Raw genomic sequence first — 27609 nt, forward strand, 5'->3', positions numbered from 1 at the left:
GTGTGGAGGTAGGCATAGAGGGTTTCCCACCAGAAGTCTTCGAATGTCCGCGTACCATGGTCTTCTTGGCCAGTCTGGGGCCACTAGAAGTACCAGCCCTCTGTGGTATTCTCTCTTGCGGATGATTCCGCCTAGTAGTGGCCATGGAGGGAAGGCGTACAGTAGGTCCTCCTGTGGCCAGGTCTGGACGAAGGTGTCGATTCCCTGGGACAGCGGTTCCCACCTTTGGCTGAAGAACTTGGGAACCTAGGTGTCAGAAGATCCATGGCTGGGGTTCCCCAGTGGTTTACTATCCGCTGGAAGGCTGTTGTAGACAGTGTCCATTCCTCTGGATCCAGACTCTCTGCTGAGGTAGTCTGCAATAACGTCTTTTCCCCGCTATGTGGGCGGCTGATATCCCCTGTAGGTTTGATTCTGCCCATGTCATTAGGGGGTCTATTTCCAGGGACTCCTGCTGGCTTCTAGTTTCCCCCTGGCGGTTGATGTAGGCCACTGCCGTTGCATTGTCAGACATGACTGACTGATTTGCCCCGGAGTCTGTGGCTGAACCATAGGCAGGCTAGTCTGACTGCTCGGGCTTCCAGTCTGTTTATGATCCATGCAGACTCTTTTGTCCAATTGTCCTTGAGCCGTTAGCTCCTGGCAGTGGGCTCCCCATGTCCGCATCTGTGGTGAGCAAGGTACATTCTGGTGGGGATAGGCTTGTTCCCTCACTCAGATGGTCTTCTTGTAGCCACCATTGTAGTAGGTTCCAAACCTTTGCCGGTAGCCGGAGGGGGGCGGAGTAGTTCTGAGACATCGGGTTCCACAGTGACAGTAGGGAATGTTGTAGGGGCCACATGTAGGCCCTTGCCCACGGGACGACTTCTATGGTCGATGCCATAAGTCTGAGGACTTAGAGATAGTCCCATGCCATGGGGGAGAGTGGAGTTCAACAATGCTTGTAGTTGTTCCATCAATCTCCTTCTTGTAGGGGGGAAAGGTGACTGTTCCATTTGGTGTCGAACCGTACTCCCAGGTACTCTAGGGATTGGGAGGGCTGCAGGTGGCTCTTGGGTGTGTTGACGACCCACCAGAGGTTCTGCAGTAGTTCCATGACTCTGGAGGTTGCTTGATGGCTTTCCTCTGGCGATTTCGCTCTGATCAGCCAATCATCCAGGTATGGGTACATGAGGATCCCTTCTTTCCTCAGTGTCACCGCTACTACCACCATGATCTTGGTGAACATTTGGGGAGCCGTAGCTAGCCCAAACGATAGGGCATGGAACTGGTAGTGATGGACCAATATTGTGAAGCGTAGGAAACGCGGATGGAGGCGATAGATCGGTATGTGGAGATAGGCTTTTGACAGATCCAGGGAGGTCAGGATTTCTCCCGGTTGTACCGCCTTTATCACTGAACGCAGGGTTTCCATGTGGAAGCAAGGTACCTTCAGGTAGCGATTGATTGTCTTGAGGTCCAGTATGGGCCGGAATGTTCTCTTGGGCACAATGAAGTAGATGGAACAGTGCCTGGGATGGCCAATGCCTTCAGACTCGTGGCTACGAGATCTGATAATTTGTATTTTGGGAAGAAGAGCATCATGGTGCGATACGGTTCCTTTCCTGGAGGGAGTTCCCCCTCTTCCAAGGGTTCTGATTTCTCCTCCAAATCATGTGTCCCCTAAGGGGAAGTATTTGTCCAGGGGAGGCTCATCTGGTGGAGGATGGGAGGCTCTGGACCACTGGTGGTGGGGGGGGGGGGGTGTTAGCTGTGCCACTGGTGGCCCTGTCTGTGCGTGGATGTAGGATTGCAGCTCAGCAAAGAATCCCACCCAAGTGAAGTTGCCTGAGACAGCACTGGGTCTGACAGCGCTCCCCGAGGGCCCCCACTGTGGAGGGGCCGAGTCAGGAATAAAGAGGTCCGGAGTAGTCTCGCTGGTGGATCCGGAGTCCACTACAGGCTGAGGGGGACCTTGTCTTGGCCTCCCCCCACCAGCTTCTTCGCATAGCAGGCACAGGGCGGAGGTCACCTCGGGCTGTACTGCTCTCAGGTGGCATGCCAGGCAAAGGACTGGACCTTTAGCTGTCTTGGACGGTGGTACCATTTGTGCATGTATCCTGTACAGGTGTGCGCGCCAGGAGGCCTGGATATGCGTTCCGGGTGCGCCTACATTGTGCGGGTAGGAACAGAAGGTGCACGCATGGCCGTGCGCGTGGGCCTAGTTGTGTGCTTGGCACCCCTGGGCGTGCTGCTGTGCGCCCGGCCCTAGTGTGCGCACCGCTGTGTGCACAAGTACTTTTTGTGCCCAGCTGGCCGGACAATGCAGCGACTGGGGGGGGGGGGGGGGGGGAAGGGGCTGGTGACCACACAGTAAGATGGCTGACCCCTCAGGGGGTCTCTACGTAGGAGGACCCTCTTGCTGGATCGGGGTCTAGCCCGGACTGGGCTGCTCAACCCAAACGTACAATTGCCGGAGGGACGATCGGTGCGGCTGTCCAAGCCTCTGAGACCGGAGACTTAGAGAAAGTTTTCTACCTTACCTTGTCTCTGTGCTTCCCAGTCCTCTACCGGGCAGTCTCTGGCTGCAGGGGGAGAGGGAATTACCTTCACCGCCGCGCTCTGTTCTGCACCTGCTCTTTTCAGGGGGCTAAGTCCAAGCCGGGTTGGCTACTGGACAGAGGTTAGCTCTCAGCCGCTCCCTTTCCTGGGGGCCAAGTCCACGCTGGGACATGAAAATTAGTTCTTATCTATTAATTTTTGTTCCTGTAGTACCATGGATCAGTCCAGACCGTGGGTTGAGCCTCCTGTCCAGCCGATGGATACAGACCAAAACTGAAAGGGTATCCTCTATCAGGACAGAGCCTACCCTGCAGCCCTTCAATATAACCATTGTCCAAGCAGAACAAACGTAAGTAGGATCAAGCAAGTAACGAAAAAGCTCAATTGAGCAACTCAATAACATTGTAAAGAACATGGTAGAACTAAGCGCTCTTCATATACTTTGTTCTCAACGACCAAGGCTTCCAGTGTAATAGTCCTGTGTTCAGTAGAAAATGAAGTATCAACTTCTGAGAATCTGCAATAAACAAGCTTCGAGTGGACAGTAAGAAAAAAGAAAACAGGGAAGGGTGTCTGGACTGATCCATGGTACTACAGGAACGAAAATTAATAGATAACTAATTTTCCTTTCCCTGTACGTACCTGGATCAGTCCAGACCGTGTGATGTACCAAAGCTTCCCTAAACCGGGTGGGACAGAGACAGTCCCGCTTAAAGCACTTGCTGCCCAAAGGAACCAAAAACCAGTGCTTGCACATCCAGACAGTAGTGTTAAGCAAATGTATGCAGGGAAATCCATGTGGCGGCCCTGCAAATCTCTTGCAGAGAAACCAATTGGCTCTCCGCCCAGGAAATAGCTTGAGAACGCAACGAATGAGCATTTATGCCCTCAGGAACCGCCTGACCTTGGCAAAGATAGGCCGAGGAAATCGCCTCTTTCAACCACCACGCAATAGTAGTCTTAGAAGCCGGTTTGCCCCGATTGGGACCACTCCAAAGGACAAAAAGATGATCCGCGACCCGAAAGTCATTGGTGACCTGGAGATACCAGAGTAGAATTTGTTTGACATCAAGTCTGCGAAGATCGCCCCCAGCGGAACCCGTAATCTCCTCTGGAGAGAATGCTGGGAGCTCCACCGACTGGTTGACATGGAAAGTGGAGACAACCTTCGGCAAGGAAGAAGGAACCCTCCTAAGAGAAAACTCCTAAATCAGAAAAATGCAAAAAGGGTTCCCGATCGGACAATGCTTGAATCTTGGAAACACACCTAGCGGAGGAAACAGAAACCAGAAAGACAGTCTTGAGCGCGAGGTCCTTGCCAGACGGAGAGGCTCTAATGGGGCAACACAGAGGGCCCGGAGGACAAGATTAAGACTTCACGATGGGCAAATAAAGCGAGCGGGCGGACGCAGGTGCTTGACTCCCTTCAAGAACCGAACCACGTCTGGGTGGCCCGCTAAGGGATGACCCTCGACCTGTCCAAGGAGAGAGCCAAGAGCGGAAACTTGCACGCGAAGGGGACTGAAAGAGAGACCCTTCTGTAGAAAAGAAAGAATCGAGACCGGAGCGTGCGGAGACACCCGACTCCGCACAGTTTCAAAGACCTTCCAAACGTACACGTAAGCTAGAGAAGTAGACTGCTTCAGAGCTCGCAGCAAAGTGGAGATAACCTCTTCCTTATAGCTCTTACACCTCAGGCGTCTCCGTTCAAAAGCCAGGCCGCTAGACAAAAGCGATTGGCCTGGTCGAAAAATATGGGTCCCTGCCGAAGCAGATAAGGAAGATGGCCTAGGCGGAGAGGGCTGTCCGTCGCCAGGTTGACGAGATCCGCGAACTACGGTCTGCGAGGCCATTTGGGAGCTACGAGAACCACTGGCCCTAGATGTAGTTCTATTCTTCGGAGAACTTTTCCCACCAGAGGCCATGGAGGGAACATGTACAGAAGAACGTCCGTAGGCCAAGATAGAGCCAGAGCATCCACTCCCTCCGAGCCGTGTTCTCTCCAACGGCTGAAGAATCGATTGGCCTTGGCATTGCGCAAGGTCGCCATGAGGTCCAGGTGAGGGGGACCCCACCTGCCGACGATCAGATCCATGGCTTCTTCCGAGAGTTCCCACTCTCCCGGATTGAGAGACTGACGGCTTGAGGAAATCGGCCTGAACATTCTCCTTGCCAGCTATGTGGGAGGCCGCCAAGCAATCCAGATGTTGTTCCACCCAGTTGGAGACGGCTGGCTTCTAGGGCCACCTGGTGACTGCGAGTGCCTCCCTGACGGTTGATGTAAGCCACAGTGGTGAAGTTGTCTGAAAGAACCCTCACTGCTTTGCTGCATATCAGGAGCAGAATCTCATGCAGAGCCAGACGCACCGCCCGGGCCTCCGAGTGTGGACCGGCGACCAGATCCCGAGTGGACTGGCAGACTGCGCCCCAGCCCGAGAGTCTGGCATCCGTGGTTACTATCATCCACTGTGGAGATCAGAGAGGCATTCCCGGATAAGATGAGGAAGCGAGCGCCACCACTGCAAGGCGGCGACAGTAGAGGCCGAAAACAGGAGAACTACTTGGAACTGTTCCGACACTGGTTGCCAACAGGATAGCAAAGCTCTCTGTAACGGTCGCATATAAGCAAATGCCCAGGGGACGAGGTCTATGGTGGAAGCCATCTAGCCCAAGACCTGAAGGTAGTCCCAGGCCGTTGGAAGAGGAAGCGAGAGCAGATGCTGAACCTGGTCAATCAACTTGAGAGCCCGTGCACGAGGAAGGAACACCTTGCCTATCCGAGTATCAAAGTGGGCTCCCAGGAACTCTAACACCTGGGAAGGCTGTAGCTTGTTTTTGGGAAAATTCACTATCCAGCCGAGAGATGCGAGGAGAGCTAGAACCCGATCCACCGCCTGTCTGCAGAGAGTCTCCGGACTTGGCCCTTATGAGCCAGTCGTCCAGATAGGGGTGGACTAAGACTCCTTCGCGGCGGAGGGCCACCACCACCATGACCTTGGTGAAGGTGCTGTAGCGAGGCCGAAAGGCAGTGCCCGAAACTGGAAATCCCGGTTAAGGATGTGAAGTGAAGATACTTCTGGTAATCACGGTGAATCGGAATATGGAAGTATGCCTCTGTCAAATCGAGAGAGGCGAGGAACTCTCCGGGGTGAACCACCGCAATGACAGCTCTCAAGGTTTCCATGTGAAAATGTGGGATCTTGAGGGCCCAGTTGACCCTCTTGAGGTCTAAGCTCGGCCGAAAAGCCCCATCTTTCTTGGGACTCACGAAGTAAATAGAATACTGGCCTGCACCGAGCTCCTCCTTCGGAACTGGGACAACTGCACCCAGACTCAGTAGCCTGGGAGGGTTTGCTCCACCACCTCCCGCTTGAGACGACCGCATGGGGAGAATACGAAGAGGTCCAGTAGATAGCAAACAAATTCTAAGGCATAACCGTCTTGGACAATGTCGAGGACCCACTGGTCAGACGTAATTTTGACCCATTCCTCAAAGAACAGGGAGACTGCCCAGAAAAGGTACAGAGGAATGGGTCAACCGAACTTCATTGTGTGGCGGGCTTTAGGGTGGCGCGCTGAGACTGTCCGTCACGGAAGGGGCAACGCCAACGAAAGGGCTGAGACCAAGATTGAGACTGGGAGGAATAACCCCTAGAGGAGACCCCTTGTCCCCAGGGCGTATATCTCCTCTGCCCCCAGAAGAGAGGACAGGAGGACGTAAAGGATCAAGATTGTTTCGGACGGTCCTCTGGTAGCTTGTGAACCTTGTTTTCCCCCCAAGGAATTAAGCTGCTCAAGGTACTCACCAAAAAGCAACTTACCTTTGAAAGGCAGCGTGTCAGCCGTGCCTTGGAGGACAGGTTGGCCGACCAATTGCGCAGCTCGAGGAGCTGTCTAGCGGAGACTGCCGAGACCATCACCTTCACCTGGACGTGGAGGAGGTCTTAGAGCACATCAGCCCCATATGCTATGACACCTTCCAAACATTCAGCCTGCTCCGCCTCTGCAGTCGGGAGGTCCTGGGTTCAGAGTAATTGTTGAACTCACTTAAGACCTGCCCGCTGCATGAGACTGCTGAAAATAGTTGCCCGGACCCCCAGGGCTAGGACTTCAAAGATATGCTTCAGATGGGCCTCGAGCTTAAGATCCTGTCCATCCTTCAGAGCTATCGATCCCACCACAGGGATAGTGGTGTGCTTGGTGACTGCTGAAACAGAAGAGTCCACGGTGGGGATCTTCAGCATGTCCAAGCATTCCTCCGGGAGGGGATAGAGCTTATTCATAGCCCGCCCCACCTGGAGTCCCGCTTCAGGAGCCTCCCATTCCCACAGGAGTAGTAACTTATGCATAGGATGAAAGGGAAAAGCGCTTGCCAGAGCCCTGAGTCCCGCCAGGATCGGGTCCATATCCTTGGGCAAGGAGGCCGTAAGGCTATCCGCAAGGGGCCTCTCCAGCCCCAGTTCCTGAAGGACAAAAGGGATAAGGGGCTCCAACGCCTCCCTCTGAAACATGCAGAGAACCTTAGGATCATCCCCTTCCAGGGGTGGAAGTGCCCTCGCTAAATCTGATGTGGGATCCGGATCTGGGGTAACTGGGGCCACCCCCGGGACCACCCACACAGACCCCTGGGGTTCCATGACTGGAAAAACAGGTAACAGTGTGGAATTTTCATCGGGGGGGGGGGGGGGGGGGGCAGCATGGGGAAGGGTCCTCCTCCTGCAAGCTAGCCAAATATGATTTATGCAGGAGGAGAACAAAGTCAGAGGAAAAACTAGCTTTGGATTTCCCGGGGGGGGTGGTGTCAGGGGCCTCATCCTGGTGGACCTCGGGACTCAAATCGGGGTGAAAATCCTGGAATTCTTGCTGCTGAAATCCCCAAAATGGCCGACCCGGGAACAGCCTGGCCATGCGTGGGGGATTCCATCCCCGGGCTAAATTTGCTTGTCCTGCCGAGGAGGGGCCTTCCTTGGCAGGCAGGCTGAGTAGAGCACCTCGCGCAATAGCCACAACAAGGAATCTCCACATGCAAGGCAGGCTGCTGGAAGTGGCATCCTCAGCGAAGAGGAGCCGCAAGCTAAAGAAAAAAAAAGTCTAAAAATAGATGATTGGCAGCTCTGCCAGCAGGAGCTGAGGCGGGGGGTGGGGGTGGTGAAGCCTGTTCACTCCTGTGTCTGGCTGCCGGTTTGATCCCCAGTCAAGAAAAAAAGATTAAAGTTTGAACTATAATTTTTTTTTTTTTTTTTTAACAAAGCCAAATTGAGCAAAAAGCAATGGAGCACTAAGCTCCCTAGGCAGCCCGGGGGGGGGGGGGGGGGGGGGGGGGGGGGGAGAGAGAGACGAACGACTGGACCAGCAGCCTTGGTCCCCACACCAGGAAGCAAACACGGACTTAGGCTATGCCCAGCACAAGGGGCAAAGCTCCCTAAGTCCGGCAAGAGCCAGGAGACGGGACCATCTCCTGCACAGCACTAAAACAATTAACTTTAAAACTTTTTTTTTATTTTATTAGAAAAAATCCTATTGGGATCCCTAAGAATTAAGTACTTGCTTGATCCAACAAGAGAAGGAAAAAAGAAGGCTGACTAGCCCAAATCAGGAGACCACAGGGTGAGCTGATCCATCTGCTGGAGACAGACAAATACTGAAAGGCTGCAGGGTAGGCTCTGTCCTGATATAGGATACCCTTTCAGTTTTGGTCTGTCTCCATCTGCTGGACAGGAGGCTCAACCCACGGTCTGGACTGATGCGGGTACATACAGGGAACGAGGCTTACTTCTCAGGGATCTCTGAAATCACCTCAGGAAGCCTTGACTGGGGAAGGGACCCTTAGGTATCACCACAGGAGAACGGGGCTCGTATTGGAGGTAAAGTTTTTCCTTGTTTCTTCTTTAAATTTGGAGTTTGGTTTTCTAATGCTGTGCAAGCATGTGTGAAGTTCTGAACTGCTATGGAGACAGAAAAAACTGGAGAGCAAAGCCTTGTGCACGGGTATATGTAGTGCTGACGTCAGATTGAAATCGGAATCAGTCTCCAACTGCTCTCAGGAGCACACTATACCCATTGGTCCTGAGTCCATCTGCTACACGCTAGGAAAACTAATTTTATTAATATTGTCTAGCTTTTTTCTACTCCGTGCATTCTTTTAAAATGCTTTTCCTCTTGTTCTCTTGTGCCTTAAGTTCTCTGCCTTATTTTTCCTTCAAGTGGATATTTTAATACCCTTCCCTTTTGCTCTCTTCACATTTTTCCTGCTCCTAATTCCTCTTCTCTCCTGGATCCCCCTACCCATCAAATCCAGAGTCCCCTCTCCTCCCCCATCATGGGTCCTTTTTCCATCTAACAAAGAGTCCTCACCCTCATCCAGGATACTATCTCCCTGGCCCATCCCAGCTTCAATCTTTGCTTCCCTTAACCCTCCAAACTCTCTCCATGCCACCCAAGAGAGCCTATCCTATTCTCCTCCCTACTCTGAAAGCTGAGCATACCATCCTCTCCCCCAAGTTCACACATACCCTCCCCAGTTCCCAATTTTCTATGGCTTACAATCCCAGAGCACCCTGGCCTTCAACTAATCTTGCCCACTCAGCAGGAGCAGCACTTAACATCCTGTCCTGTGTGGGTCCAGTCTTACTGACATAAGCTACATGAATTCCATACATCTTGACAGCCGGTGAAAAAGTGCAACAGGAGTGGAGAAGATAAGCCAAGTTCTGCACTGCTTAGACAGTGGGCAAGCTCAACTGTGTGCTGTCACCTACCTGGGAGCTGCTGCCCTGTACAAATGTATAGTGGGTCATGCTAGCCCTTGAAATAAGAGCACCAATATAAACCGTGGTAACTTCTGCATTGGGGAGAGGCAGGGGCCTGGCTAGTATTAACAGCCCTGAACAGCATGCTGGGCAGAGAAACCATTGGTTTATCACTCTTCCCTGCCCTCACAAAGGATTTACCAAACCCACCCAACTCACCTTTCCATTCATGGCCATTATAGCATCCTTGGCATCTGCTGGATTCTCGTAGGTGACAAAACCAAATCCTCGAGACCTCTGAGTCTCTCTGTCCTTGACCACAATAACTGAAAGGAAAATACGTTGGCTCAACATAAGAAAATTCTTTACCTGCTAATTTTTGTTCCTGTAGTACCATGGATCAGTCCAGACCATGGGTTATGTCCCCCTTCCAGCAGATGGAGTCAGAGCAAAAACTGACAGGACACCCAACTATAAGCAGGTGCACACTCTGCATCCCCTCAGTATAAAGAATATCAAAGCCAGAAAGAATGGAGTGGATGGAGCAAGATATGCAAATAGTTTTTTGTTCCAAGGTACAGTTATCCTAACATCCAGAACATCAACTTGCAAAAAGAACTATCAGCAAACAGCCGAAGAGTAATGAAAGGCTCGATTACTCAGCTCAAGTTTTTCTTCAACCCAACACTAACTTCTGGGTGGGTGTCTGGACTGATCCGTGGTACTACAGTAACGAAAATTAGCAGGTAAGGAATAATTCTTTCCCCTGTACATACCCAGATCAGTCCAGACCATGGGATTTACCTAAGCTTCCCTTAGACAGGGTGGGCCCCTGAAAGGCCGGCTCTAATTACTTGAGCACCAAAAGAGCCAGACACTGGTGCCTGGAGGTTTAGCCGGTAGTGACGCACAAAAGTGTGCAAAGACTTACAAGTCGCCGCACGACATATTTCCTGTGGAGACACCGAACGACTTTCCGCCCAAGACGCTGCGCCTGAGCCTGCAGTGAATGAGCTCTAATACCGTCTGGGGTAACTTGCCTGCACCGATGTAGGCTGAAGAGAGCTTCTTTCAACCACCAGGCGATGGTGGTTTTTGTCACCTTGTGACCCCTAAGAGCCGTGCCATACGACAAACAGATGGTCCGAGAGGCGGAAATCATTTGTCTCCAAGTACTGAATGAGGACCCGTTTGACATCGAGGCTTCGGAGCTCCCTGGAATCCTCATCTGAGAAGGATGGCAGCTCCACTGACTGATTCAAATGAAAAGGCGACACCACCTTAGGTAGAAAAGCCGGCAGTGGTCAGCAAAACTCCTGAGTCAGTGAAACGAAGATAAGGCTCCCGGCAGGACAAGGCTTGGAGTTCCGAAGTTCTCCTGGCAGAGGAAATGGCCACTAAAAATACTGTTTTGAGCGCGAGATCCTCAGAGAAGCCCTCAAGGGTTCGAAAGGTGGTCCCGAGAGGATCCGAAAGACCAGATTTAAGTCCCACGAAAGTGCTACTGCATGTGCAGGTGGCTTGACGTGGGCAGCCACTTGAACTCTCAGGGAATTGTAAGCCAATCCTTTCTGCAGTCCCTACTAGGGGCTGATGTCAGATTGAAATCTGATCCATTTCCAACTACTATCAGGAGTACACTATACCCATTGGTTCTGAGTCCATCTGCTACACGCTAGAAAATGTAGAAATTGCATCTTCCGGGTAAGCCCCATCTTCTCAGGCGGCGCCTTTCAAAAGTCAGGCCGCAAGATAGAAGCGATCTGCCTGGTCGAAAAATACGGGACCCTGGTGGAGGAGATTCGACAGATGTCAGAGCTGAATGGGCCCCTCCACGGCGAGATTGACCAGGTCTGCAAACCATGGCTGTCAAGGCCACTCTGGAGCTATCAGAATCATGGCTCCCCGATGGGACTCTATTCTTCGCAGTACCTTCCCGATCATGGGCCACAGTGGAAACACAGAGTAGGAGCTTGGGAGGCCAAGACAGAGCCAGAGCGTCCACGCCTTCCGTGCCAAGCTCCCATCTGTGGCTGAAGAAGCATGGAGCCTTCACGTTCTGGTGAGTGGCCATGAGGTCCAGGTGAGAGACTCCCCACCTGCCGAAAACTAGCTCTACCGCCTCATCGGAGAGTTCCCACTCCCCTGGATCTATGAGTTGATGGCTCAGGAAATCCATCTGGACGTTGTCCACCCCGGCTATGTGTGAAGCTGCCAGACGGGAGAGGTGGCGTTCCGCCCAGGCCATCAGACTGTCCGCCTCCAGCTTGAAGACTCCTTGTGCCTCCCTGACGATTTATGTAAGCCACTGTGGTCGCATTGTCGGACAGCACTCTTACGGCCTTGCCCTGAATGAGAGGGAGGAAACGCCTCAGGGCCAGTCGAACCACCCTGGTCTACAGGCGATTGATGGGCCACACCACCTGTGCTGTTGTCCATTGTCCCTGTATGGAGGACCTGCCGCAAACTGCCCCCCAACCGGAGGGGTTGGCATCCGAGGTTACTATGATCCATTGAGGCACTTCCAACTCCATCCCTGTAACAGATGGTCCAGCTGGAGCCACCAGGAGAGGCTGTGATTGGCCACCTCCGGTAGCAGCAGGGGTGCCTGAAAGTCCTGGGACACAGGCTTCCAGCGGGAAAGCAACGTCCTCTGCAAAGGACATATATATGCGCAAATGCCCACGGGACCAGATCGATAGTGGAAGCCATAGTACCTAGGAGCTGCAGATAGTCCCAAGCTGTCGGGGGCGAGAAGCAACGAAACCGCTGTAGCTGGTCCCAGAGAGTATGCGCTCGGTCCTGTCTGAGAAAAACCTTGCCCACCTTGGTGTTGAAGTGCACTCCCAGGAAGTCTAGCTCCTGCGAAGGCACGAGACAGCTCTTGGCAAAATTGACGACCCATCCTAGAGAGTGGATGTGCAGGTCCTTGGCGACCGACTGTTGACACTGGGACTCTGATTTTGCTCGGATGAGCCAGTCGTCCAGGTACGGATGGACTAGAACACCATTCCTCCTGAGCGCCGCTGTCACAACCACCATTACACCTTGGTAAATTTGCGGGGTGCAGTCACCAGCCCGAATGGTAGTGCCTGGAATTGAAAGTGCTGGCCGAGGATCTTGAAGCAAAGAAATCATTGATGATCCCATAGAATTGGGATGTGAAGGCAGGCCTCAGTCAGGTATAGGGAGGCTAGAAACTCCCCCCGATGCACGACCCCAATGACAGAGCGTAGCATTTCCATCCGGAAATGAGGGATCTTGAGGTCCAGTATGGGACAGAAAGCCTTCCTTCTTGGGAACCACGGAGTAGACGGAATGGCTCCTAAACAGAAGAGTCGATCCAATGTCTGGCGGACGATCGCCTGCTTCTTCTGAGGCCCGCAGGGAGAGAAAAGAAATCTGTCTCTTAAGGGTCTCGCAAATTCTAAGGCTTAGCCTTCTTTTAGAATATCCAGGACCCATTGGTCTGACGTGATTTGGTCCACTCCTCGTAGAAGAGAGATAGGCGCCCTCCTATCTTGGGGATAGGGGAGTGGCCCGGCAAGACTTCATTGGTTAGGCTTGGACGCTCCTCCTTGGGAGAGTGCTTCCTGGGCTGGACATCTGCCCCGAAAGGAATGAGACTAGGCTTGGGACCGAGAGGAGGGCGGTCTCTGGTTGACTGGTCTGGACTGCCGGAAGCAACGCTGACTCCAGAAGTGGCTTCACGTAGCGCCAAATGATCTGGGCTGTCTAGGCCTATCCTCTGTCAGCTTGTGTACCTTATTCTCCGAGAGACTTAATCTGATCCAGTTCATCACCAAAGAGTAATTTAACTTTGAAGGGTAAAGAACCAAGCTGTGCTTTCGAGAAAGCATTCGCTGACCAGTTGCGGAGCCAGAGGAGGCGCCTTGCCGAGACCATGGAGCGAGCTAGCACTCGCAGGAGATCATACAGAGCATCCGCCCCGTATGCAATGACAGCCTCCAGCCGTTCCACCTGCTGCGCTTCCTCTGGAGGTAGATCTTGGGCTCCCAGGAGTTGTTGAACCCATCGGAGCCCTGCCCTTTGCATGAAGGAGCTGCAGACCGTCGCCTGAACACCCAAGTCAGAGACTTCGAAAATCATCTTCAGATAGACTTCCAGCTTTCTATCCTGAACATCTCTTAAGGCCACCCCTCCAGTGACCGGAATGGTGGTCCTCTTCGTGACCGCAGTCACGGAGGCATCACCCTTCGGTAGCTTGAGGAGCTCAAGAAAATCTTCCGGGAGCGGATAAAGCTTGTTCATGGCCCTGCAGACACTGAGCAATGCCTCCGGAGTATCCCATTCCCGGGAAAGCAATTCCAGTATCGTTGGATGAGAAGGAAAGGTCTTGGCTAGAGGCCGAAGACCTGCGAGAACGGGGTTTCCCTGCTTACTCCCGTTCGGTGGACCCATGGGCTCCGCAGCAGGATCAATGTCCAATTCGTCCACCACATGTGGGATGATGGGATCGGGCTCGTCTCGCTGAAAGAGGCATAAGATGCAGGGGTCATCTCCCTCCATTTGTGCCTGGGCCCCCGGATCATCCAGATCTGGGTCCCTTCACGGATCTGGAGCCGGATGACCGGAGACACCACCCGAACTCGGGAGGGCCCTAGAGCGGCAACTGGTCCCTGGGAGCCTCCTGGCCTCTGGACAGTGACAGCCTGTGACAACCCCTGTAGGAATCTGAGGTACAGCTGGGGGTGGCACAGGTAAAGGATCCACCAATTTAGGCACCTTAGCAGGAGGAGGAACGGACGTTGGATCCTGGGGCTGGCTCTGCCAAGCCAAATATGCATTATGCATAAGGAGAATGAATTCTGCTGAAAATGGCTCTGGGCCAATCTCGGGGGGGGGGGGGGGGGGGGGGCACACAGAGGAAGTTCCTCATCCGGTAGGTGGGCCGGTAGGCGAAGGCCCAAGGTTTGCACTGTCCTCCCGATGTAATGGCGCCGGCTCCCCTGCAGACAAAATGGCCGCCGTTCCTGTGCTGTCCGGGAATGGGGCCGGCCTCCGAGACAGCGATCGCGCATGGCCGCGCGAAGGAGGACACATTCCTGGGCTCGAGGGACCCTCCTCACGAGGGAGACACCTCGTGCAGAGCCCAGCCCGGGAGAGCCTCAAAGCGAGCTCTCCACAGGCACTCCATCGCGTGGATCACGGCATGGGGGGACGAAAGGAATCGTGATCAAAAATTCACCCCCGAATGCTGCCTGACAGAGGCAGAAGGAGAACGCGATTGAAACGGCCCCGACTGCAAGCGCTTCACAGGTGCTTTCAAAAGTAAAACTATCTTTTTTTTGACAGAGGAATGCCGCTTCTCTGTTCTTTGCTGCCCCGAGGCAAACTGCTTCTCAGGGCAGCAAGTCAGGCCGACGGGGTGAGGTTGGACCACCAACTTACACCCCTAATGAGGAAGGAAGACAATCCCTTTAAAATAAAAAAAAAAAAAAAAAAAAAAGAGAGAACTCACCCCAACAGTAAAAAATATAAACCCCCAACCTGGGGAAATGAGCTAAAAAGCCAGAGATTAGTCTGCAAGCTGAAGAACTGCTGAGGAGTTAGTAGGTAAGAAGAACCTCACACTAAACTGTCTAACTTTTTTTTTTTTTTTTTTTAAACTTGCTCCATCCACATCAGAGAAAGAATCAAGAAAAAAATACTATTCTCTCTTGACACCGAGGGGGGAACCGAAGGTACGACCCTCATCTGCTGAGTCAGAGGAAATAGAGGGGATGTAGAGTGCACCTGCTTATAGGTGGGTGTCCTGTCAGTTTTTGCTCTGACTCCATCTGCTGGAAGGGGGACATAACCCATGGTCTGGACTGATCCGGGTACGTACAGGGAACATATAGGAAAATTAGTTTCTAACCTGATAATTTTCGTTCCTGTAGTACCTAGGATCAGTCCAGACTGCTGGGTTATGCCTCCCGTACAGCAGATGGAGTCAGAGAAAAGCACCCCCTAGATATACTGGTGTGTCACCTGCGATCCCTCAGTATAAAGAATATCAAAGCAGAATGAATCATAGAAACATCCACTCCTGCTGAATAGTAAACTCCTTTAACTCAACCAATGACTAGATCAAGTAGGCCTAGTGCTCTGAAAACACAAACTTGTCTCCCTATATGAAAATAGAAAACCCTGTATAACTTGCCTGAAAATACACAGTTCAGTATATTTAATTTTATTGTTCTTTGATAGTATAGTAGTTAAGTTTAAGTTTTATTATTTTAAGGCTTTTAAGATTTTAAGTTGTCATTGAATTTAGGAAACTAACTAAAATGACGTTTTTAATTATATAGTTAACTGTATGTATTGAATTATGTCAATGTACACCGTTGTGATGGTCAAACGACTGATGTAACGGTATATAAAACCAAATAAACTATAAACATCAACATGTATTCCGATACTCTGCAGCTGCAGGAACTGTAAGGAGACAAAGGAACAGAAAGAAATACGAGCGGACTCTCCAGTAGCAAACAGACTTGGGCGGGCGTCTGGACTGATCCTAGGTACTACAGGAACGAAAATTATCAGATAACTAATTTTCCTTTCCCTGTACGTACCAGGATCAGTCCAGACTGCTGGGATGTACCCAAGCTGCCTTAAATGGGGTGGGACCCAGAGAGTGCCGCTCGAATCACAGTGCTACCAAAAGAATCCGCCGACGGATCACGAATATCCAACAGATAATGTCAAGCGAATGTGTGCAAGGACTTACAAGTGGCCGCCCTGCAAATCTTTGGGGGAGACACAAACTGACTTTCAGCCCATGATGCCGCCTGAGAACAAAGAGTGAGCCTTAAGCCCATCCGGTACAGGCCGTCCGCACCCAATGTATGCGGAAGCAATCGTGGGTTTTCAACCAGCGGGGACAGTAGTCTTGGAAGCCTGAAGACCCTTCTTGGGGCCATTCCACAAAACAGATGATCCGACCGTCGAAAATCATTAGTCACCTCCAAGTACCGCAGAAGTGCCCGAAAGACATCCAAACGCCTCAGATCCCGACCTTGAGAAGAGTGGATATCCTCCTCAGAAAAGGCAGGTAATTCCACTGCCTGATTGACGTGGAAGGCCGAAACCACCTTAGGCAAGAAAGAAGTACCGTGCGCAGGGACACCCGACTCAGATATACGCAAAAACGGCTCCCTGCACAACAATGCCTGCAGTTCCGAAACGCGACGCACTGAAGAAATAGCCACTAGAAATACTGTCTTGAGAGTTAAATCCTTCAAAGTGGCTCTCTTGATAGGTTCAAATGGAGAAGCGCAGAGACCGCGGAGAACCAAATTCAAGCTCCAGGATGGACAAGGAGCCCTAACAGGGGGGACGCAAATTCCTAACCCCACGTAAAAAACGAGCAATGTCTGGGTGGCAAGCAAGAGAAGAACCATCAATCCTGCCCCTCAGACAGCCCAGGGCCACTACCTGCACGCGAAGCGAACTGTAAGTTAAGCCCTTTTTCAAACCGTCCTGCAAAAACGGAGAATATGCCCCAAGGAGGCCCTCCGTGGCGACAGCTTTAACCTACTGCACCAGGAGTCAAAGACCTTCTAAACTCTAGCATAGGCGAGAAACGTCGAGGACTTGCGTGCCCTGAGAAGAGTAGAAATCACTTTCGGGTAACCCTTCTTTCTCTGTTCTCCGCTCATAAGCCAAGCCGCTAGACAAAAGCGATCCGATAGATGGAAAGATACTGGGCCTTGACTCAGAAGATTCGGGAGATGACAGACACAATGGACCGTCCACCGCCAAATTTACCAGATCCGCAAACCATGGCCTTCTTGACCACTCCGGGGCCACTAGAATTACCAGAATCCGGTGAGATTCGATGCGTCTTAACACCTTTCCCACTATGGGCCACGGGGGAAACACATAAAGGAGGATGTGTGGAGGCCACGGAAGTACCAGCGCATCCACCCCTTCCAATCAGTGTTCCCTCCTTAGACTGAACATAAGAACATGCCATACTGGGTCAGACCAAGGGTCCATCAAGCCCAGCATCCTGTCTCCAACAGTGGCCAATCCAGGCCATAAGAACCTGGCAAGTACCCAAAAACTAAGTAGATTCCATGTTACCGTTGCTAATGGCAGTGGCTATTCTCTAAGTGAACTTAATAGCAGGTAATGGACTTCTCCTCCAAGAACTTATCCAATCCTTTTTTAAACACAGCTATACTAACTGCACTAACCACATCCTCTGGCAACAAATTCCAGAGTTTGTGCGTTGAGTAAAAAAGAACTTCCTCTGATTAGTTTTAAATGTGCCCCATGCTAACTTCATGGAGTGCCCCCTAGTCTTGCTATTATCCGAAAGAGTAAATAGCCGATTCACATCTACCTGTTCTAGACCTCATGATTTTAAACACTTCTATCATATCCACCCTTCAGCCATCTCTTCTCCAAGCTGAAAAGTCCTAACCTCTTTAGTCTTTCCTCATAGGGAAGTTGTTCCATTCCCCTTATTTTGTTAGCCCTTCTCTGTACCTTCTCCATCGCAATTATATCTTTAAGATGTGGCGACCAGAACTGTACACAGTATTCAAGGTGCAGTCTCACCACGGAGCGATAAAGAAGCATTATGATATTTTCTGTTTTATTCACCATTACTGTTCTAATAACTCCCAACATTCTGTTTGCTTTTTTGTCTGCCGCAGCACACTGAACCGATTTCAATGCGTTATCCACTATGACGCCTAGATCTCTTTCTTGGATTGTAGCACCTAATATGGAACCCAACATTGTATAACTACAGCATGGGTTATTTTTCCCTATATGCATCACCTTGCACTTATCCACTTATGCCAAATTTTCCAGTCTCACAAGGTCTTCCTGCAATTTATCACAATCTGCTTGTGATTTAACTACTCTGAACAATTTTGTGTCATCTGCAAATTTGATTATCTCACTCGTCGTATTTCTTTCCAGATCATTTATAAATATATTGAAAAGTAAGAGTCCCAATACAGATCCCTGAGGCACTCCACTGCCCACTCCCTTCCACTGAGAAAATTGTCCATTTAATCCTACTCTGTTTCCTGTCTTTTAGCCAGTTTGCAATCCATGAAAGGACATAGCCACCTATCCCATGACTTTTTACTTTTCCTAGAAGCCTCTCATGAGGAACTTTGTCAAACGCCTTCTGAAAATCCAAGTATACTACATCTACCGGTTCACCTTTATCCATGTTTATTAACTCCTTCAAAAAAGTGAAGCAGATTTGTGAGGCAAGACTTGCCTTAGGTAAAGCCATGTTGACTTTGTTCCATTAAACCATGTCTTTCTATATGTTCTGTGATTTTGATGTTTAGAATACTTTCCACTATTTTTCCTGGCACTGAAGTCAGGCTAACCGGTCTGTAGTTTCCTGGATCGCCCCTAGAGCCCTTTTTAAATATTTGGGTTACATTTCCTATCCTCCAGTCTTCAGGTACAATGGATGATTTTAATGATAAGTTACAAATTTTTACTAATAGGTCTGAAATTTCATTTTTAAGTTCCTTCAGAACTCTGGAGTGTATACCATCCGCTCCAGGTGATTTACTACTCTTCAGTTTATCAATCAGGCCTACCACATCTTCTAGGTTCACCGTGATTTGGTTCAGTCCATCTGAATCATTACCCATGAAAACCTTCTCCAGTACGGGTACCTCCCCAACATCTTCTTCTGTAAATACCGAAGCAAAGAAATCATTTAATCTTTCCGCAATGGCCTTATCTTCTCTAAATGCCCCTTTAACCCCTCGATCATCTAATGGTCCAACTGACTCCCTCACAGGCTTTCTGCTTCGGATATATTTAAAAAGGTTTTTACTGTGAGTTTTTGCCTCTACAGCCAACTTCTTTTCAAATTCTCTCTTAGCTTGTCTTATCAATCGCCCTACCACCGTGAGCCCCTGCGCCGACCACGCGGGGAAACTAGATCGCTTCCTGCTGGTTCGTCTCGCCGCCGCCCTCGCAAGCGCATCGAAAGGCCCCCCACCGCCAGCCTTCCCACCGCGAGAGGCACGCCAGAGGCCTAACCCACGTCAGCAGGGCGCGCCGCCTACCTACCTCACTTCGACGCGACAAAACTAGATTTAAAAGGCCCTGAGCGCTCCCAGGCGTCGCACGCCGAAGGAGCACGCCAAAGGGGCCTGCCCCTTTGTGTGAACCGGAGCACAAGCAGAATCCACCCACACCAAAAGACTCTGTCACGCATCTCTGCCTACAACCGGAGCAAGGTACATAAGCGTCACCCAAGCATGCGACAAGTGATCCCATTCTCCAGATCTCATACACATAACTGCTTCCTCAACACTCACTCAACCACTCCAGCATGCAACTAGCCTCACCAGCAATCAACCTGCCTCGACAGCATTCCTCCAGCCTCACCAGCTTTCAACTAGCCTCACCAGCTTTCAACTAGCCTCGACAGCATTCATCCAGCTTGTCTAAAACTTAGAGCACCATTTTCAATATTGCATCATTATTCCCAACCAATTGAGCCACAATAATGCACCTCTACACCATACCTAAAATCTGGCACAATATCAGAAAGCACACAAAACCTGCAATTCAGCACATCGCACGACAACAAAGACTTTTACCAATGATTATCTCACCGATAACACAATTCCTAGGACTCTCTCTGTTTACCTTAACACTATTCAATGCTCAGTCTCTCTCCAAAAAAATGGACATCCTCAGTGACTACCTCATAGAAGTCAATCCAGATATCTGTGCAATTACAGAGACATGGCTAAAACACAGATACTGTACTCACAAATCAGCTGCCCATACAATCTTACGACTTCTCTGTCCCCAGACCCAAAAAAAGAGGTGGGGGACTCCTCCTTGCAGCAAAAAAAGGACTTAATATAACCCTACAACTTACCAACTCCTCCAATAAAATAGAATTCTCCCTCTTTAAATCCGAACAAATCCAAATAGCTTTAGTCTACGCACCACCAGGAACCTTAGAATTAGATCCCTCTCTACTGATTGAACTTATAGCCAAACACATAAACGCCGACAAACCTGCTATAATCCTCGGAGACTTTAATTTACACGTAGATGCTGCTCCACAATCCATCAACTGCCAAACACTCCTTTCCTCACTCAACCATTTGGGCTTTACTCAAATTATCAACAGTCCTACCCACAAGGCTGGCCACACTCTGGACCTCATCTTTATTAACGAACCCTTTAACATTCATACCAACCCCACTTGCTCACCAGTTCCATGGTCAGACCACAGAGTCATCCACACAACCCTCAGGATCAACATCCCACCTCCTCAAACCACTACCAAATCCACCATCCACTTCAGGAAACCATGCTCCCCAGACACACTCAGCGAAAAGATGTCCGAAGCATTAAATCAACTAGATCTCACAGACGCAACAACTGCAACTACCTCATGGATCAATATTAACAACAATATTGCAGATCAAATCTGCCCAACCACAACCAAAACTATACAACCTACATTAGACAATAGAAAACCTTGGTTTACACCCGAACTTAAATCCCTAACACAATCTCTTAGAAAAAAAGAACAATGCTGGAGAAAAAACCCAACCGCTTCAACACATGCCATCTACAAATCCCTCCTCAACACCTACAGGACTACCATCCTTAGAACAAAGAAAGAATTCTATGCAAAAAAAAACACACCACTTCATTTTCGACTCAAAGGCTCTCTTCTTGTACGTCTCCTCTTTAACTAAACCATCTCCTCCTACTATCCCAGACCACCAAGCTCTCAACAAAGCAAACGAACTAGCCAACTACTTCAAGACAAAAATCACCAACCTTACACAATCAATCACATCCAACAGCCTTACCCTAACACACCATCTCACAGCCTTGCCACAACTAAACACAAGCCTGGATTCATTCGAGCTCACTTCTTCACTGGAGATTGAAAACACACTCAAAAAACTCAAACCTTCCTCCCACCCATCAGACCCATTACCAACAAATCTCCTCATCGCCATACCAAACACCATCTCAAAACCAATTGCAGAAATTATCAACACATCCCTTTCTCAAGGTTTAGTTCCTAACCAGTTAAAATTAGCAATCCTGAAACCACTACTAAAGAAACCAAACGCCTCCCCATCAGACCCAGCTAATTTCAGACCCATCGCAAACTTACCACTCATCGCCAAACTGATGGAAAAAATTGTCAACAAGCAACTGTCAGATTATTTGGAAGATCATAATATTCTATCCCCGGCTCAATATGGCTTCCGAAAACGCCTAAACACCGAATCGCTCCTACTATCTCACGGACACAATACTAGTTAATCTGGAGAAAAAACAATCCTACCTGCTGGTTCTTCTAGATCTTTCTGCTGCGTTTGATACGGTAAAACACTCTACTCTAATAGACCAACTAGCCAACATAGGGATCAAAGGCACAGCGCTCAGATTGTTTCATTCCTTCTTAAGCAACAGATTCTACAAAGTAAGGATAAACAAAGAATCGCATCCAATCCTTACTGAGCAAGGAGTCCCGCAAGGATCCTCACTTTCACCCACCCTCTTCAATATCTACCTCCTCCCTCTCTGCCATCTACTCTCAAACCTCAAGCTTACTCATTACCTTTATGCAGACGACATACAAATCCTTCTTCCGATTACAGAATCCCTTCAAAAAACGATCACTTACTGGAACGAATGCCTTCAGCCTATTAAAAATTTACTCTCAAGCCTCAACTTAGTATTGAATGCTAATAAAACCGAAATGCTCATTGTCTCCCAGGATCCACTCACAATCTCTTCCAGCCTCTCTCTACCAAACGCAAATAACACATTCTCACCTGACGTCAGAGACCTTGGAGCATGGCTAGACAACCGTCTAAACCTAAAAAAGTTCGTAAATAATACCACAAAGGACTGCTTTTACAAACTGCAAGTCCTCAAAAAACTTAAACCCCTCCTTTACTTCTCCGACTTCAGGCTAGTACTACAATCCATCATTCTTTCTAAGCTCGACTATTGCAACTCCCTGCTTCTAGGAATACCCACCAACACTATCAAACCATTACAGATGGTTCAGAATTCAGCAGCTAGAATACTAACAAGCACTAACAAAAAAGATCATATCACCCCAATCCTTCGTAATCTACATTGGCTTCCCATTAAACAAAGGATACTCTATAAGGTACTCACTATTATCCACAAAGCGACAAACAAACTAGCTCCCATCACATTAACCTCTCAACTCCAACCGCACACATCTTCCAGACCAATCAGAAGCGCATACAGAGGAACACTGCATGCTCCGCAAATAAAATCTTCATTGAGCAAACGAGCGATTTCTTCAGCAGGCCTCCACCAGTGGAACACACTTCCCCCAGATCTAAGATTAGAAACTAGTCACCAAGAATTCAAAAAAAGACTTAAGACCTTTCTTTTCAAACAAGCCTTCCCAGACGCTTAATTCTACTCTGACGGACAGACATCCTATATATTAGGTATCTCCTAATCATGGACACCACACCAAGTCCTATTTTAAAACTCTGCAACTGAAAAACTATCTTTGAGTTCAAAAAATTCATTTCTATATATATATTTGGCACTGTTAATACGCCTTTATTCTACATTAAATAGTTATACTGCTTATATTAAATATAATTTTATGTATTACCAGTTAAACTATAATATTTATTTATCACTATGTTAAATTGTCATCTAGTTATATTGTTCCATATGTTCTACTGTTCTATGTAAAGCTCCGCTCTCTGTTGGGCAGTTCATTGTTTTATGTAAACCGGAGTGATTTGTAGTCCCTACAAGAACTTCGGTATATAAAAATTAAAAATAAATAAATAAATAAATACATTTAAGATGCCATAGTTTATGCTTTATCCTATTTTCTTCTGTTGGATCCTTCTTCCAATTTTTGAATGAAGATCTTTAGGCTAAAATAGCTTCTTTCACCTCATTTATTCCATCCAGGAACGTTATCTCTCTAGCGTGTCCCGATGATACATTTACCCAGTCAATATTGGGGTAACTGAAGTCTCCCATTATTACCGCACTACCAATTTGGTTAGCTTCCCTAATTTCTCTTAGCATTTCACTGTCCGTCTCATCATCTTGACCAGGTACATGGTAGTATACTCCTATCACTATAGTCTTCCCCGACACAGAAGGGATTTCTACCCATAAAGATTCAATTTTGTATTTAGTCTCATGCAGGATGTTTATCCTGTTGGACTCTATGCCACCCCGGACATAAAGCACCACACCTCCTCCCGAGTGCTCCTCTCTGTCATTGCGATATAATTTGTACCCCTGTATAGCACTGTCCCATTGGTTATCCTCTTTCCACCATGTCTCTGAGATGCCAATTAAGTCTATGTCATCATTCACTGCTATACATTCTAATTCTCCCATCTTACTTCTTAGACTTCTGGCATTAGCATACAAACATTTCAAAGTTTGTTTTTTTGTTTGTATTTTCATTCTGCTTTTTAGTTGATAGGGATAAGTTAGAATTTTTTAGCTCAGGTGAGTTTTTAGTTACAGGCACTTGGACTACTTTTCTTATAATTGGAACCTCACTGTCGGGATGCCCTAATTCTAATGCATCATTAGTATCTTTGAAGATACCTCTCTCCAAACCATGCACTGCTGAGCGACTGTCGGCTTTCCCCTTTGTTCTAGTTTAAACATAGAAACATAGAAATGACGGCAGAAGAAGACCAAACTTTATCTCCTTTTTAAAATGTTAGCGCCAGCAGTCTGGTTCCACCCTGGTTAAGGTGGAGCCCATCCCTTCGGAAGAGACTCCCCCTTCCCCAAAAGGTTCCCCAGTTCCTAACAAAACTGAATCCCTCTTCCTTGCACCATAGTCTCATCCATGCATTGAGACTCCGGAGCTCTGCCTGCCTCTGGTGACCTGCGCGTGGAACAGGGAGCATTTTAGAGAATGCTACCCTAGAGGTTCTGGATTTAAGCTTTCTACCTAAGAGCCTAAATTTGGCTTCCAGAACCTCCCTCCCACATTTTCCTATGTCGTTGATGCCTACATGTACCACGACAGCTGGCTCCTCCCCAGCACTGTCTAAAATCCTATCTAGGTGTCGCGTGAGGTCCACCACCTTCGCACCAGGTAGGCATGTTACCAGGCGATCCTCACGTCCACCAGCCACCCAGCTATCTACATTCCTAATAATCGAATCACCAACTATGATGGCCGACCTAGCCCTTCCCTCCTGGGCAGTAGGCCTTGGGGAGATATCCTCAGTGCGAAAGGACAATGCATCACCTGGAGAGCAGGTCTTTGCTACAGGATCCTTTCCTGCTGCACCCAGTTGATGCTCTCCCATCATGAGACCACCTTCCTCCAAGGCAGCACCAGGGCTGCCAGTCTGAAGTTGGGACTTGGCTACTATGTCCCTGAAGGTCTCATCTATATACCTCTCTGTCTGCCTCAGCTCCTCCAGGTCTGCCACTCTAGCCTCCAGAAATCAGACTCATTCTCTGAGAGCCAGGAGCTCTTTGCATCGCATGCACAACTTCTCACCGGTGGGTAAAAAGTCATACATGTGACACTCAATGCAAAAGACTGGGAAGCCCCCCTCTTGCTGCTGGACTGCTGCCTTCATTTCAATTTTGATCAGTTCCTAGTCAAGTTTTAGGTTGCTATGGGAGTAGGAATGTGTCTTACGTCCTTTAAATGTATTAGTGAATTCACTATGTGTCTGGTAGTGGCCTACCGGGGTCTGATCCAATTCTCAATAAAGGTTTTGTTGATTTTTTTGGGTTGTTTTTTTTGTGAAAGTGGCACCTGCCTATAAATTAAAGGTTGAGCTAGGGGTGGGTGCAATGGGAAATACAGTCTAACTTCAGTTAGTCAGCCAGAGTGACTCACTGCTCTCTTAACAAATGTTGGTACCTATTCAAACCCAATCATACTACCTCAACACCTTTCCAAGGTGAGTAAATGAGCTGAACTTTTCAACCTTTTTACTTAGGTTGATACTGCTCCTAGCTTATTTCTAGCTACTGGCTACTTTTGTGTGTTTTTGGGGTTTTTTTGTGTTTTTGTGGCCTGCCGGGGGGGGACGGGGACGGGGGGGGGGGGACGGACCATCGTCCCTGCACTGCTCGGGTCTGACAGACCGCCCCCCACCCAGATAGGCTGGCATCAGTCATAACAATGATCCAAGGTGGAGGTTCCAAGTCCACCCCCTGAAGGAGATGGTCCGGTATTAACCACCAACTTGAGACTGGACCATGCCGGCTCCAGCAAGGGCAATATTTATTTATTTATTTAATTTATTTAATATACCGACATTCATCTCAATTGAGATATCACACTGGTTTACATTCAGGTACTGTAGGTATTTCTCTATCCCCAGAGGGCTTACAATCTAAGTTTTTGTACCTGAGGCAATGTAGGGTAAAGTGACTTGCCCAAGGTCACAAGGAGTGACAGTGGGACTTGAACCTTGGTCTCCTGGTTCATAGTCCACTGCTCTAACCACTAGGCTATTCCTCCTCCCATGAGATCCCAGCGGGAAAGCAGTGCCCCCTGCAAAGGACGCATATGAGCAAAGGCCCAAGGGACCATTTCCAGAGTGGAAGCCATATGCCCAAGTACCTGTAAATAATCCCAGGCCGTAGACAATGGCAGTTCCAACAGGTTCCACACCTGAGCCGTTAAATTGACCATTCGTTGTCGTGGAAGAAACACTTTGCCCACCGAGGTATCGAATTGGGCTCCCAGAAACTCCAGGTGTTGAGCTGGGGTTAGATGGCTCTTCGGGAAGTTGATCACCCAACCTAGCACCTATAGCTGCTCCAGCACTCACTGAACCGCTAGCTAGCACAGAGCTTCTGACTTGGCCCTTATGAACCAATCATCCAGATATGGATGCACTAGTATCCCTTGGCGGCGAAGAAAAGCCGCAACCACCCCCAATACTTTGTGAAAATTCTGGGGGCTGTCGCCAAACAGAACGGCAGGGCGCAAAACTGATAATGGTCCCCCAGAACCATGAACCTCAGAAATCTGATGGTGCTCCTGGATTCCAATGTGGAGATACGCCTCGGTTAGATCCAAAGAAGCCAAAAATTCTCCCTTGTGGACGGCCACAATGACAGACCTCAGCGTCTCCATGCGAAAACGCGGAACGCGCAAAGCACTGTTGACCTGTTTCAAGTCCAAGATTGGTCAGAACATTCCTTCCTTCTTTGGAACCACAAAGTAAATGGAATACTAACTGGTCCGACGCTTGGCAGGTGGGACTGGGACCACCGCTCCCAGCGCCAGGAAACGGTCCAACGTCTACGCAATAACTTGCTGCTTTGCCGGAGGGCCGCAAGGAGACACAAGAAACAGATCTCAGAGTGGGCGAGCAAAACGTAACTGTGACTTATAACGTCGAGGACCCACTGGTCCGATGTTATCTTGACCCATTCCTCCCAAAACAGGGACAGGCGACCCCCGATTAAAGGAACAGAGGAATGGGCCGGCACTGCTTCATTGCGCAGTCTTATTGGGGGTAAAGGCATGCGATGCCCCCGAACGTTGAGGCAGTCTGCCACGAAAGGAGTGCGTCCAAGCCTGTGACACCTTTTACCCCTCCCCACACGGAACAGTCATTGACCATGAAAACAGCCTCAAATTCCCAAAAGTGCGAAACTGCTTGGGCTTGTCCTCAGGCAACTTGTAGACCTTATTGTCCCCCAAGTCCTTAATGAACTGCTCCAGCTCGTCTCCGAACCACCATTTCCCCTTAAAGGGGAAGGAACCTAATCGAGACTTGGAGGAAACATCCGCAGACCAGTGTCGAAGCCATAGCAAGCGCCTTGCGGATACAGCCGAGGACATAGTGCGGGCAGAAGTCCGAAGGAGATCATATAAGGCATCTGCAGTATATGCGACCGCAGATTCCATGCGGTTCACCTGCTCCGCCTCTTCAGGCGGTAGATCCTGGGCCGTAAACAATTGCTGTACCCAGCGAAGTGTAGCCCTCTGCAGGAGGCTGCTACAGACCGCAGCCCGAACACCTAATGCAGAAACCTCAAAAATGCGCTTCAACAAAACCTCCAGCTTCCTATCCTGAAGATCCTTAAGCGCTGCTCCCCCCCCGTCACGGGAACAGTAGTATGTTTAATGTCAGCCGTGACCGCCGAGTCCACTTTGGGTAGCTTGAGAATATCTAATGACTCAGCTGGGAGGGGGTACAGCTTCTCCATAGCCCTGCTAACCCTTAATGAGGCCTCTGGAAAATCCCATTCCCTAGATACTATCTGAAATAATTTTGGATGAAATGGGAAGATCTGAAGGGGTCCCTTA

General features: G+C 49.3%; 1 protein-coding gene across 7 annotated transcripts in view; it reads right to left on the reverse strand.

Annotated features, from left to right (window-relative positions):
* The window catches only part of LOC115097457 (cold-inducible RNA-binding protein-like), a 71844-nt gene that overhangs the window by 41403 nt on the left and 2832 nt on the right, over positions 1-27609 (reverse strand). For all 7 annotated transcript variants that reach the window (XM_029613298.1, XM_029613297.1, XM_029613296.1 and 4 more), the window contains exon 3: positions 9510-9616. In XM_029613298.1, coding sequence (XP_029469158.1) covers positions 9510-9616 — 107 coding nt within the window. The remainder of the gene's footprint in view (positions 1-9509; positions 9617-27609) is intronic.

This window comes from Rhinatrema bivittatum, chromosome 8 (assembly GCF_901001135.1).
Source record: "Rhinatrema bivittatum chromosome 8, aRhiBiv1.1, whole genome shotgun sequence".
Taxonomy (NCBI): domain Eukaryota; kingdom Metazoa; phylum Chordata; class Amphibia; order Gymnophiona; family Rhinatrematidae; genus Rhinatrema; species Rhinatrema bivittatum.